This window comes from Nannospalax galili, unplaced genomic scaffold (genome assembly GCF_000622305.1).
Source record: "Nannospalax galili isolate Female #2095 unplaced genomic scaffold, S.galili_v1.0 scaffold43, whole genome shotgun sequence".
NCBI classification, from domain to species: domain Eukaryota; kingdom Metazoa; phylum Chordata; class Mammalia; order Rodentia; family Spalacidae; genus Nannospalax; species Nannospalax galili.
Window position 1 is genome coordinate 2,358,030 of NW_008353342.1, and position 15,234 is coordinate 2,373,263.

The window sequence follows — 15,234 nt, forward strand, 5'->3', positions numbered from 1 at the left end:
TTGCAATATGTGGCAACAGAGTCCCATTTTCTATTAGGGAAATTAGTAAGATCAGATTATATAATCAGGATTAACTATAAGAATCATAGGGTTCGGGGCTGGAGAGATGGCTCAGTGGTTAAGAACACTGAATGTTCCTGCAGAAGACCGGGGTTCAGATCCCAGCACCAACATGGTAGCTAACAACTGTCCGTAACTCCAGTTCTAGGGGATCCAACACCCTCTTCTGACCTCTGTGGGCATTGCACAACACAGGTGCCCTTCCATACATGCAGGCAATACATGCATACACATAAAATAAAAATAATAAATAAAATATTTTTTAAAAAGAGTGATGGGGTTGATAAGCTTTCCATCACCATAATGAAATCCCTGACTTAACTTATAAAGAGGAAAGGTTGAGTTCAGCCCACAGTTTTAGAGCTACTGATCAATGAGCAATCATTCTTCTTGCTTTGGGCCCGTGGTGAAGTAGTAGGAGCACGTGGCAGAACAAAACCACTCACCCCAGGGCCAGGAAGCAAAATAGAGGTTGGCATCAGAGACCTACAGCCCTCGAAGATCTTAAACCTCCCACTTCTTAAGGTTCCACCATCTCCCATTAGCTCCATCAAGGGACTAAGCCTTTATCACATGGACTTTCTAGGCATGTTCAAGATCTAAAGGACATGGGTGGGTAATATGGTCACTTTTATAGTAATGAGGTCCTTAAATAATAGAATCTTCACAATCATTGTAATAAGGAGTGAGCTTAGAAAATATCTGTCATCTGTTTGCTGAGTTTCTCATTCACAAAGATGAGCTACTCACTCTGATTTTATACTAATCAGGCATTTCAGATTTGTTGAACCTCACTGTGATTGGTGGGCATCGGCAATATGGTAATCATCAGATTCCTTCATTTATTTTAGATTTATGATGCAGCTATAGGAAACTTGCTCAGGTGGTGCAGAGTTCCCAGGCTTCCCTTACCTGATCCCTCATGTTGTCACAGCATGTCTGTCAGAACTGGGAGACCAGCATCAGAGAAGAGTCCTAACCGCAGCCTCCTCGTCACCTCACCAGCTCTCCTAAGAGTCTATTTCAGGACCCCATCAAGGTGCTACATTGCGATCAGTTTTCGTTTTCCCGCCTCTTCCCATCTGTAGGTATTTCCCAGGGTCACTTGCTACAACTGGACATGCTGGAGGAGAACTGGTCAGGAATGCTGTAGGCTTTGGAGTTTTCTCATTAGACTGGGATTAGAGTTGGGGGGAGAAAACACAGAGGTGAAGAGCCTTCTTGGCACATTGCATTGGGACATGGTGTGACCCATTTCTGGTGAGGTCAGCCATGGTTCGGGGACTGGAACAGAATCTTCTGGGGTTCTTCACCAAAGCTGCCATTGCTGCCTTTTTGTATCTGTTGGAAACAAGGGATTAAGTTCAGTTCCTACTTGAACAAAGGAGAATTAAACTTCATTTCCTGGAGCATACCAATAATCTCCACAGACCATTCAGACTTTTCCTATAAAGTAAGATGCATTCCTTCTCCCTATGTATTTGCTCTGTCATTCGCACATATGAGTAAGTTCTTATAGGTATTGGTGTGATTTTTTTTTTTTTGGTAGCCCAGTATTTATATCATGGATGTGTATTTTGTTCCTCAAATTGTCTCAGCTTGGTCATAAGGAGTTCATTTAGTTTGACTTTATTGTCCCTTTGATATATTCAACCAGTCCACACCCCCTGTTTTTCTCTTTTTAAGCACTTCCATATTTTCTTACACTAACAAGATGATTCAGGCTCATCTTATATTTTTCCTGCCCCAGTTCTGCAACCAGCCAATTTTCTGAGGAGTTCTGGTTCCTTTGATTAGAGAATGGGATTAGAAACAAGTCCTGGTTGATGAGCCCACACACTGAGACTGCAGGTCACTATTTCAGGCCTCTGAGAAGACATGGTTGAGAAATAAACGTGCATTGGTGCATACACACATATCTATATTTATTCCTGAAAACTGATGGAAAGATGGGTAGGTGGATATTAGTATCACTCATGGCTTATGTGTAGCTTCTCCCTCTGACAGCATGAAATCTACCTCCCAGTAGCTACAGTTTATTGATATATTCGTTCAGTCCTCCTTTGCATGTAGTTTTGTGTATTTGTGCATGTAGGTATGCTCCTGTGTGTGCCTCTGCACCTCTCTCTCTCTCTCTCTCTCTCTCTCTCTCTCTCTCTCTCTGAATGTGGAGGCCAGAGGTCACCATCAGGTGTCTTCCTCAGTTTCTCTCCACCTTATTCTTTGAGACTCTCACCAAATGTGAAGGCTGCCAACTAGCTGGCTAGTAAACTCCAGGGACCCTCCTGTCACCATCTCCCTGGTACTAGGATTATAGCATGTGCCACGACACCCAGCTATTTATGTGGGTGCTGGGTCTCCAAACTCAGGTCCTCATGCTTATGCAGCAAGCACTTTACTAAGTTCTCTCAGGCCTTGAAGTAGTTTCTCTAGAACTGTTAAATCTTACTCCTAAGAAACAAATTTAGCAACTATAACACAGTATTTATGCTCAGATTTTCTGTCTTTAAGCAAGAGGAGAAAACACTGTTTTCCATTCCATGAGCAATCTCCATCAGGAGGTTACAGCACATATTTTAACATCATCAGGTCTTCCTGCTGCAGGCTGAACTCCATCTCCAGAAGCCCCAACACCCTAGCTGATTTTTTTCATTTGCATGCTTTGTGATATGTGGTTCTATGCGTTTTGACTCATACATTGAGTCAGCTGTCCACTGCCCTAGTGCTATAGAGAACAGCTCCACTGATGTGAGATTTCCCAGTATGACCCTCTATCATTAAATCCTCCCTACAGACCTGGTTCCTACACATGATTTCACCTGTCCCTAACACCATACAAATGACATTTTATAATATATATCTTTTGGATTTGGCTTCTTTTACTTTGCAGACTGCATCTGAATTGTCCATGTGGTTGTGAAGACCAAGCTGTTGTTTGTAAAGGATGCACAAGGGTTTGTGTATAAGTCCCGCTGCTGAAGGGTATCTGTGCTCCTCCAGTTTCTAGTGATTATCAGTAAAGATGTTAAACACATTGGCTAACTTGTTTTTGTGTGAACACACCTCTTTGATTTACCTTAGAATGTGGTTTGTTTTGTACCATAAGCCTGTGTCTAACTATGCAAGAAACTACCCAGCCACCTTCCAAATTGGCTGAGCCAGCTGCTTTCTGCCAGTGGCTGAGGGCTCCTCTTGCTCTTCTACCTCAGTGGTCCCATCTGTTTGCTGTCAGTGATTCCAATGTGTGTGAAGTGATATGTCATTCTGGTCTAATGGAGCCACTGGCTCCTGCTGCTTTGCCACATGCATGTCTCCATAATGCTGCTGTTTTCAGGTGCTTTTGCTCATTTCTTTAAAAAATGTATTAATTCTTTGAGAAATTCATGTATGCATACCATGTATTTTGATCATCTTCACCCCTACACCTTCCCCCTAACTCCTCCCAGATCCACCTCTACCTACCCACCCCTCCCGACTTCATGTCCTCTTCTTTAAAAATACAAATGCTGAGTCTAGTCTGTACACTCCTGGGTGTGGCCATCTACTGGAGTATGTTCAACCTACCAGGAGCCATAGCCTTAAAGAAAACTGACTCTCCTTCCCCCAGAAGCTATCAACTGTCAACAGTTCCTCAGCTAGGGGAGGTGACTGGCTTGACCTTGCCCAGGTCTTGTGAGACAACTGCAGCTGCCCTGAGTTCATGAGTGCAGCCCTCCTCTCCTGCCCAGAAGACACTGTGATTCCTCTGATCTTCTCTTACAATTTTCTGTCCCATATTCCGAGATGGTCCCTGAGCCTTGTGGGGAAGGCGTGTGAAAGAGATGTCTCCCATTTGTAGCTGCAGTTCGTTTATTTGGGTTGTTTGCTTGTTGAATTTTAAGATATGTAATATGATGCCAAGTGTGGTGGCACATGTTTTTAATTCAATGTCAGCCTGGTCTACACAGTGAGTTCCACACCAACTGGTGCTACAGGAGACTGTCTCCAAAAGAACAACAACAAAAAAAGATATGTGATATGTATATAATCCAGATATCCAATACAAGGTTCTCATTAGATATGTGACACAAATATTTCTTGAAAATGGTAGCTAGGTTTTCCTTTAAAAAAAAAAGTTTGAATTTGGTCAATGGTAAAATCCAGTTAACCAACTTTTTAGTTCTTTCAAGGACCGAGTTTGACCACAAATTTTTAGATAGAAGGCCCCAAAGCATAAACTATGTCAACTATAGTTTTACTTTTTACATGAAGGTCCTTGACCAGTCATGAATAGTTGTTATGTAAGGCATGAGGCATATGTTCTTCAATGTGCCTCACTCTACTGCTGTTGTTTTACATCTGGACAGTCATTGCTCCCATACTGCTGATTGAAAGAACGTCATTATTTCTTCTAATTGCATCAACCTCTCCATAAATATTCATTGACTGTGTCTTGTGGACCTTCCAGGGACTCTGTATTCTGTCCCATAGATCACAAGTGCATCTTTCCACCAAATACCACCCCATCTCGATTAAATGGGCTTTGTGTAGTTTTAAAATCAGCCATGTGGGCCCTTCCATTTCATTATCTTTTCAGAAGACTTAACTGTTCCAACATTCATCTCTGCATTTGTATTAGGGCTCTCCAGAAAAGCAGAACCAATAGAATAAAATATATGCATGTATATTAAATGAATTCATTAACCAGCTTACTTTGGAATAGTAAAAACAGCTGTCTTATACCCAAGAGGCTGAGAACCCAGTAGTTCTCAGCCTTGGGGCTGGGTGGGTGCTTCAACAGCTGGAGGAGTCCACAGTGGCTTTCTCACACTGGCGAGGCCGACAAACAGTTCCCAGGGCTGGGTGCCTCAGTAGTCCCAATCTGCTGCTTAAAAACCTATACGGTTCCTGGAGAGCCACTGGTCCTCAGGCAGTGATGGGAGACTGGAAACCCTGGCTCTGAATTCAGCAAAGAAATCAATAGCAGCAACAGGTTAAATTAACTGGACATCAAGAGGCAGGACAAGCTAACAGAAGGTGAATAGCGGTCCTTCTGCCACATCTCTTTATCTGGGCTGCCACCAGAAGGCACAGCCCATAGTTTGGGTGGGTCTCCCCACATCAGTTAAGGTAATCAGGACAAATCCTCAACCGAGCCTCTGGGCTCAGGTGATTTAAATTTGTGGCAAGTTGACATTAAAACCACCCATCACATCTTTGAAATATGTTTTTAGAATAACCTTGTTGACATTTCAAAGAAGTTTCTAGAATTTTGATTGAGTTTCTACTAAATGTAATAGTGAAATCTTAACACAAATCTGTGAGCCTGGTGTGTCTTTTTTATTTAGTTAGTTTCTTTGATTCTTCATCAGCACATAAATCTTACACAAATTTTGTAAGACTTAAATTTAAGTACTTCCCTTTTGTGGACTATTGTAAAAGGTGCTTTTATTTATAATTCTGTTTTCTATAGCTGATGTAGAAAAACATGAATGGCTTTTGTACATTTTCCTTCTAGCCCGCAAAGTTGTTAAGTGGGTATTTTAGAAAAAGGGAAGGACACATAAGCTGTTCCTGTGTTCTAGCTACCTAGTAAAAATCTCTATTTCCAAACATTCTGAAAAGGTATTTGAAGAAGGCACCAACACATTTTTTCTCATATCCTACACATTTCTCAGAAAATCCTCCACAAGTAGACTCCACACAAGAAAGATGCTCAGTCAGCTCCAAGCAAGGGAAATAGAGACAAGTTGCACAGAGAACTGTGCTGTCTCAGCTCCGCAACACTGACAGGTGTGAAAACAGAGTGTGGAGCCAGCCAGGCAGCTCAGAAGGAGCCCTGCCTTCCTAATACACACACAAAATACAGTCTTGACAGTATATCACAAAATCATGCAAACCTAGAAATTCCATTCTCAGAATTTACTCTAGATATCCCTGTAAATACATGTAATAACATGTGTAAGATTATTAATTATAATGTTTATACTAGGAGAATGAAATATTTCCAATACTCATCGATATAAGCTGGCTATGTTATAATATATCTGGACAACACTATGCTATGCAGACTTAATTTGAACAAAACCTTTACATTTGTTGGCAGATGGAATTTAAGGAAATGTTGTGGTTAGTTAAGGGCAACCAACAATAACCTTCTATGTAGACCTGCATATCTCAATTAAAATTAATTTCAGATGTGCCATCCAATCAAAGCATGGAAAATAAGCGGACCTGAGACCAGGTCTTTCATCAAAGTTTACATAAATAATGAAAGAATGCTAATCACAGTACAAATAATAAATTTTATTCCTGTCCTCTTGGAAATTCTACTTAAAATCTTCTTTAAAAATATTTTATTGGGCTGGATATATGGGTCAGCAGTTAAGAGCACTGACTGCTCTTGCAAAGAACCTGGGTTCAGTTCCCAGCACTCACTTTGTGGCTAAAAACTGTCCCTAATTCCAGTTCTAGGATACTTGACATCCTCTCTGGTCTCCAAGGGCATTGCATGACACAGGCACATTTACATCCATGCAAGTAATACTCATACACATAAAAAAAATTTTTAAATATGAATATTTTATTAAGCCAGGCATGGTGTTGCACACCTTTAATCCTAGCACTCATGAGGCAGAGGCAGGTGTAACTCTGTGAGATCAAGACCAGCTTGGGTCTCCACATGGAGTTCCAGGACAACTGGGGCTATTAGGGAGAATTATATATATATATGTGTGTGTGTGTGTGTGTGTGTGTGTGTGTGCTGTTAAGGTTTTAACTGTTATTTCACCTCTATCTCTTTCTAATTGAATGTATATATGCTTATAGTTTACAAAGCATAGAAGTACAGGAGTCTATAATTCAAATGTCACACCTAGAGGTTCATGCTTACTTAGTGATGGGTCTTAGAATCAAGTTTGGAGACAACTGTTCTAGAAAGGAGCCTCACTGGATGGGAGGCCCTGGCTGAGCTGTGTAGTGGCTCAGGTTGTTAACTAGGAAGAAGAGAGTTGCAGGACGACTCTGAACAGGTGTGCAGCCTGTGAAGGACTCCAGGATTCTAGAACCTCTGGGCAGCCAGAAACAAAGGAGTTAAGAATTTTTCCTTTGCTAAGGATCCAAAGAAAGATCTTTGAGAAAGGAAGGATCACTTGTGCCTTGAGAGAATCAGAAATGGCTTCAGGGGACTCAGGAAGCTCCTGGGAGCTTACCTCTCACTAATTAAGTAGGGCCAGGTTCCTTCTGATCACTGAGAAACCAGTCTAGGGAGAGCACCAGGAATCACAGATGGCTGGCTTAGCCAGCAGAGCTTCAAGGATGTAAAACAGTGTGCCCAAGGCTACCATTACTGTGTCAACTGTCTTGCTGTTTCAGACCAGATTCTAAGGCAATGCATGAAAAATGACACTTTTTAAGCTCTGCACCTTAAACATCACTTACCTGCCTCTGAGCACCTAATATGAAGTTACAGGGCAGCATGATTTCCATGAAGAACCAGATAGCATTTTAGGTCTTGTAGTCTCTACAGTCTGACATAGTTCATCAGGCCTGACACTCCACTGTGGAAGCAGCAAAGCACAATTTATCCCCAGATAGGTGGAGACGGGTTCAAGTAAAATTTTACTTAAAAAAGCAGGTCTGGTTTGCTGAGCCTTGGTCTTCACAAGCGTGCAGTTAGCGTATTGCTTAGTGACTCAAAGCCCCCTGGGGCTCTCTACCAGTCAGCCCAAGCTTGCCTGGCAAACTTTCCAACTTCACCTCTCCGTTGCAGAATCTAGCTCTGATGGGAACAACCATTAGCTTGGCAAATTTCTAGGCAGGTGCAGAAAATAATAGCTGAAAATCTGTACAGATTTTGAGTTAGTATCCCAAGTGATTAGCAGACATTTCATGTCAGCCTCATTCCAGCCAAGTGGTGCTGCTTGGGGAAGACGCTGGAGAGAGAGGGAGGGCTTGCTTGAAGCTGGGGAGGTGGGGCGGGGCACAAAGGCAGCTCTTACTCCTGCACCTACTTTAACCCACTGGGGGTCTTTGTTGCCCCTCTTCCTTTCCCCCCAACATTTTCCCCTCTTGTGACCCCTTGTCCTCTCTCCCCTCTGACTCATCAGTCAGATACCAGAAAATTTGAGGCCTCCAGTGGAGCAGGAGTGGAGGAGCCCTGAAAGAACACCCCATCCCTTTGTAATGTCAGATGAGAGACTGATGTTCTTGAAGCAATGCTTCCCCCCTTGGAAAAGCATCTAAAAAAGAGAATGGGAGAAATATAGGGTGCCTGTTCTCCTGTCAGTGACCTCCAAACAAGAAGTTTGACGTACCCCGCCCCCGCCCCGTATTTCTTTTTCTTCACTCTGAGATGCAGAGAGTTAAAGTGAACATCTGAAGTGCCTCTACAATTTCCACCCATTTGCTTTATCTTACTGTGCACAGCACTAAGAGCTTGCAGTCCTGTTCCTTCCCTGTTGTATCATGTATTCCCTGATGGAGGCCCAGAATGACTGAAAACTGACAGGAGGTACCAAGGTGAGGCTGTCCACAGCCATGATTAGTAGATTATGAAATTCCTGCTGGTGACAGGCATGATCTTGGGATGAATCCATTGTCTGACAGTTCTGATCTTTGGCAGGTGCTGCTTCCAACAGGCCTCAGGGATGAAGGCTTCTGGCTTCCTGGCCCTGATTATCAGCCTCATCACAGTCACAGAATCCAAAGTCTACACTCGATGTAAACTGGCAAAAATATTTGTGAAGGCGGGCCTGGACAACTACCGGAGATTTAGTCTTGGAAACTGTGAAATTCTCTCACAATTTGTTTTCAAGAGTTGCTGTCTGCTGTGAGCTGTTGAAAATGCCCTCAGTGCTCCCATCTGATTATTCCCAGCTTGTTGGAGCTCTGCCCTGGCTAGGGATGGCTGCTAGCTCTTCTCCTGTCCTCCTCAACTACTTGCACTCAGTCTCCTCTCCTTCTTCCCACCGGCATCAGAGTCCTGTGCTTACAACCCCAGGGGGGGAAGAGAATAGTGATGCAACTGAGCCAGCAGTGTGGGACAGGCCTGGCTTCTCTACACTAGGCTCAGCCACTGGCTCTGTGTGCAGCTTCTGGTGTAGCATCCCCGCTCCTTGGAAGCACCCACCCAGCTCTGAGGTCTGCTGGGAGGAGGCAATCAGGTAGCGTGTGTAAAGGAACTCACCCCAAAGAGCAGGCTGAATCAAAGGAATCTGTTTCCCTATGGGTCTTTCTGGCTTTCTCCCCATTTGGGATCTGCTTGGCATACTATGAGAGCCACTGCAACACCACAATGCAGACGCTCCTGAAGGATGGGAGCACTGACTATGGCATTTTCCAGATAAACAGTTTCACGTGGTGCAGAAGATCAAGGCTACATCTAACACATCAGAAGAACCACTGCCATGTGGCCTGCTCAGGTATTGTTTCTCATTATCCTCAGGGGCAGAGTCAGGAAGTTGGGTCACAGGAGACCCGCCCAATGGGTCTTTAAGATTGAGTTCACATTCCAGGAACCACCCAATCCAGGGCCAGCAGGTGACTCAGTAGTTTCTCCTGCTGTGTACTTGAACAAATATGTCTTATTCCTTTTTGGGCAGTCTGCAGTAAGTCCTCCATGGAAACAGGGACGGACAGCCGCCTGAAACTCTTTCCTGGATTGAGACTTCAGTTTTCTATAAGAATGGAGAGTTTCTTGCCAACTGCAGCCCTGGAGCTCCTTACTTAGAAGACTTTGTGCTGCTTTGTGTGGATTAAGACAAATAGGCTTGCTTCCCTTTCTTAAAGACTAGACAGAAGCTAGAATTCACTTCCATTTCCTCTACTTTATTCAAGGGACACATGTGTGACCAGCACTGAGGACAGAAGACAGTAAAATACAACAACATGAACTCTGCTTCATAAAGCCTTATACAAGAGGCAAGAGAATGTGCAGTGACATAAAGTTAAACCTGTGACTGGACAGGGCGGGGGGGTGTTGGTTGCTGTGGGCTTTAAAGAAAAGGGATTTAAAAAGTCAGGGTTGGTGATCCAGCTCAGTATGTAGTGCTTGTCTGGCATGTTTGAGGCCCTAGGTCTAATCCCCAGCTCCACACCTCAAATCCATTGAAATTTCTCACCTGGGACTTGGAAGATAGACAAGATTTGAGTTTTTGGAGATATGGAAGTGTCATTCTGAGCAAAGGAAACAGCAAAATTAAAGAATGGCCTGGGGTAAGTGAGCACTGAGATAGTTTTCTTCTGTGAAAGACAAAAAAACCAAAGAGGAACCACAGGAAGAGTGGTTGGAAAGGCCGAAACTACCTGATTGTGTGGACTGGTGACAGCCTGGCTCTGAAACTTGTGGATTTCTGGCAGTGAGAAGCCAGTAGTGGTCGGTCAGTTTAGCACTGCTGAAGGACTGATGCGTAAGCAGGGCACGAGATAGGTCAAAGAGGGCGCCTTTAGGTACCGCTGCCTTTCAGTGAGAGAGGGAGGTTGCCTAAACGTAATCACAGCTTGGAGGTCTGAAAAAGGGGCCAGATGTAGGACACAGCTGCGGGAGGATTGCCTTCTCTCTGCCTGTTTCTTTTGCTGATGTATTCTGGATGCCTGCAACGGCATTGTTGGCGCTCAGTGAATATTCACTTATTACACACATGAATGGAGAGAATGAGGAACGAGTGAAGTCACACAGTCCAAAAAAAAGGTTTGAGGGCAAATTCTTTGAGAGCAGAAATAAACTATGTTTGAATTAATTTTTGCCACATATGAGATAATCAGTCATGTGTTTGAGTGTATAAAGGAGCGAATAATATATTGAGTTATCGTGTGAATTGTTCCTACCCAGCATTAATTCAGAGTGAGCACAACTTCCTGAGGCAGATCACCCAGTTGTGTACTAGCCGATACTATGAAATATTATCCTGTTGGGCCCCAAATCTACTGCCTTGCAGCTTCCTTCCTTTGGTTCTGTTTTTTCCCCTTCTACATCTATTCAAAACAAATTCACTGTGCTTTCTATGCAGAGGATTCATCTTCAGTTTTGTATCTTCTGTGCTGAAACTCAGTATTTCTATCTTCCTTTGGGTGAGACTTTCTAACCCTTCTAGGGCTCGGTCAGTCTCGTAGGCATTGTCTAAAAGCTCACCACTAGGGACTTGTGGTTAAGATGATTAGGCATGTGCATCTCCCTATATGGGGAGCTGGATAATAGGCTTGAAAAGTTTAACTGAGGAAGGAAGACAAGCCCTGGATATGGGCAGCAGCAACCTGGGGGCAGAATAAGAGGAATAAAAAAGAGACTGGAGCTGAGCACCAGTATTCATCTCTCTCTGCTTCCTGACTGGGGATACGGTGGAGCCACCTGCTTCACTCTCCTACTGATGCTCTCCCACCACACTGGGCTATATGCCCTCAGAAGTCTTTCATACCTTAAGTTGTTTATTCGCCAAGAAATGTAGCTAATACACTGCCTCATCCCTAAAACATGAATGTGTAATTGTACGTGGCAAGGAGTCTTTGTAAATATGACTAAGAGTGTTGAGTTTGAGCAACAGAGATTATATGGAGCAAGATTACTGGGCTCAATCTAATCACATGAGTCTCTTGAAGAAGAGAACCTTGTGCATCTGAGGTCAAAGAGAGGTAATAACAGAAGAGATGAGAAGAGCTCAGGCTCAGTCCACCAGCGCTGGCCTTGTAGACATTAAGTGAGCCATGAGCCCAGGATGTGGATGTCCTCTACAGGCTGAGAGTGGTTCTCATCTGACATCAAGCAAGCAGTGGGAACCTCAGCCCACTGCCAGAAAGAAATAAACACTGCCAAAATCCAAACAGGCAAGGACAGGGCTTTGCCCCTCAAGCCTTCAGGAAGGAGAATACCAGTGCCAGCACCATGATTTTAACCCAGCTGATCCCATGCTGTTCGGGGTCACTTGTTTTGGCAGCAAAAGAAAACTAGCACATCTCATCTCTACCTGGCAGCCTCTGTGTTAATCAGAAAGCATTGATAAAACAAGAACAAGACACGTTTTAACAATAAGAAAGAAGCATTTTGAGAGAGCACTAAAGCACTCTCATGACTATAGTGATTGCAGAAATTAAAGCTTGAAAGATTAGTTGGAAGATAACATTGGGGAACTTTCTCTAATGGGAGAAAAGATAGATGGGAAATAGGAGACATACGGATAAGGAAACAAATGATATTGAAAAATACAAGGATGCGAGTTTTAGCAGGAGAGAGGTGGAATATGAAACCCTTTTATAAGCTTCCTATTTTCGCTCACAACACAACACACACACACACACACACACACATACACACACACACACACACACACACACACAAAATCCAAAAGCAAAGGGTAGGATTCCAGTAAGTAAGACCCATCATGTGACTAGCCCTTGAAGCAGTAGAGACTCACACTCCTGCACATCCCCCTGAAACTCCAGAACACCAGAGAAATGAAATTCACTACAGTTTTCATGAGGAAAAAGAACACCTGTGGTCCATACAAAAGACTAAGCACTGGTGTGAGTGACATAAAATTTCTCAGCCACAACCCTGGAAAGTAGAATAAAATGGAGCAATGTGTTCAAAATTCTGAAGAATTGTTTCCAATATAAAATCCTTTACTAGCCATATCATTAATATACCTCAAGTGTATCATGAACACATTTTCAGACAAGTGAGTTGCTAAAAACTAAAACCTTTATTTTTTCATATCATATGATATCCTGACTGGAATGCAGAAAACTCAAACTTGGGCAATTTGAGGAGAATTTTAACAAGGCATCAGCTCATACACATCTTTCCTTTGGAGAACAATGGGATGGCGGAATGATGGACTGGAAACAACAGCTGTTGCCACTGCCTGACTGACCCATGGTGGAATGGAAGGAGGACTGTGACCAGCTTGTCACTGTAGAGTTTGGGAAGGAAGCATGGCCTCTTCAGAGGACACAGCTTGTGTCACGCGACCTCATGGAGAAAAGGCTAGAGGAATACAATCCCAAGCACACAGTCCTTCCCTTTCTCTACTGCTGTTCACTCAGATTTAAATCCTATGGGAAGTCAGAGGACAAGGGAATTCATTAGTGGCTTCTGTGTGGATTGGCCTGCCAGTGCACAGAGTGTGGTATAGACAGATACAGAGGAAGATTACAGCACAGCTCCCGTGCACTTCTGTCATGACAGTATTGGAGGACTTGTCTTACCAAGAGGATAACTTAAAACACAAAAGAGAAAGACATAAATCAGGGAAGTGAGGAAGGTATGAATACAGGTAACTAGGAACTCAGCAAAGGAGACAGGGGAAGAGGGTTCTCAGCGTGGTTAAGGGGTGACTCACAAGGAAGTCATACTAAGGATTTCTAATCACGCCCTAGGAAGTATAGTCTGTATGGTTTCAAACTTTTAAAAATATTGATCTTTGCATTACAGCACAGAATAGGTCTCCACAGCAAATTTGAAGGTTATGAGTGTTCAGTACTTGTTAGTTGGATTTTATATAAATGTCTCCTACCACATCTCTAATTGCTTAGTTTCCTTAAGAAGAAAGACATACTGAAATTCACAGCTCTCATAGCTTTGTCTCTCCTTTCTAACTGAAGTTTCTGAAGCTTTGCTATAAGGTGTGTACTTACTGAGGAGTGTGGTCTTAATGAACTGGCCCTAGTTATCACTGGAGTCCACGTCCTCCATTAACACTGGTGCCATTTCTTATGGAGATTATCTAATATCAAGAGAGTAACTCTAGCTTTATTTGGGGGAAGTATCTGCGTGGTCTATTTCTTCCTATTCTTTTTCTTTTAACTCATCTCTATGTATTTGAGGTGAATTTTTATAGCTAAAACATAGGTGCTGCTTTTTGCATCCATTCTGACAATCACTGCTTTGCAGTAAGTGATAGGTCCATGGATCAGCAGTTCCTTTCATAAAGGGCCAGGCAGTTAATATTTTAGGCTTTTCAGACCCTATAGTATCTGTAACAATTACTAAACCATAATGTAGTGTGAAACAGCTACAAAAAATATGGAAATGACCAGATTTGGCTGTTTTCCAATAAGGCTTTATTTATTTAAAAAAAAAAAAAAAACAAAGACCTGGGGAGATGGCTGTTTGTAAAGTGCTTGCTGTGCAGCTGTGCACATTTGTGTTTAGATTCCCACTACCACATAAAAATCTTGGCACACTGATTGTAATCCCAGTGCTGGGGAGGCAGAGGAGGACACTGGAGCCTGGCCTGGTTGGCCAGCCTAGCCAATTAGTGAGCTCCAGGTTCAGTGAGAAACTATGTCTCAAAAAGTAAGGTGGCGAGCACACAAGCGTGCACACACACACACACACACACACACACACACACACACAGAGTCAGCAGGCTGACTGTTGGACCTCACACATTTGTTGGACCTCACACATTTAGTGTGATCACAGTGATTAGCTTTAAGCCCTGTTTTGCTATTTGTTATTCAGTTGCAACACTCATTCTGAGTCCCATTTTTCCTGGGACCCTTTGAATTAATTAAATATTTTTCATGGACTGGAGCTATAGCTCAGCGGTTAACAGAACTGACTACTCTTACAGAGACCCCCGTTCAGTTCTCAGCACCCACAGGGCAGCTAACAACAGTAACTCCAGTTCCAAAGGATTCAACATTCATTTCTGACCTCTGAGGGCATTGCACACATATCCAATGCCTTCAGCACTCAGTTCCTTGGATCCCTTTGGGCAGGCAGTTCAAGGATAGCATTTTCTAATTTATTTAAATTTTTTATGTGTATGAGTGTTTTTTCTGCATATATGTAAGTGCATCCACATGCAATACCCAGAGGGCCAGAAGAGAGGGTGGGATCCCCTGGAACTGGAGTTAAGGGCAGTTGTTAGCCGTCATGTGGGTGCTGGGTACTGAACCTGGGTCCTCTGCAAGAACAGCCAGTGCTCTTAACCATTAAGCCATCTCTCCAGCCCTAGGGTAGAATTTTCATTCAGCCTGAGCAAACTCCTCACGCTGACCTTACATTTGTAGTTGAGATCTAATGGGCATTCTCAGCTTTTCTTTGTGGGCCAGTGACTATTTCATTTTCACTTTTGAGGGGTTTTATACATAAGTAAATCTATTTCTATATATTACACATGATGTAAATGAAATTCTTCAAAAATGAAAATGTATGTATAACACACACGCACACACACACATATATATATATAT

The 15,234-nt window shown here is 43.0% G+C and overlaps 1 protein-coding gene across 1 annotated transcript in view; it reads left to right on the forward strand.

Moving 5' to 3' along the window:
* The first annotated feature begins 8,687 nt into the window (after positions 1–8,687).
* LOC103748023 (lysozyme-like protein 1) overlaps positions 8,688–15,234 on the forward strand; it is a 13,338-nt gene continuing 6,791 nt past the window's right edge. Inside the window, exons 1-2 of the mRNA XM_008850575.2 lie at positions 8,688–8,826; positions 9,294–9,461. Coding sequence (XP_008848797.1) covers positions 8,688–8,826; positions 9,294–9,461 — 307 coding nt within the window. The remainder of the gene's footprint in view (positions 8,827–9,293; positions 9,462–15,234) is intronic.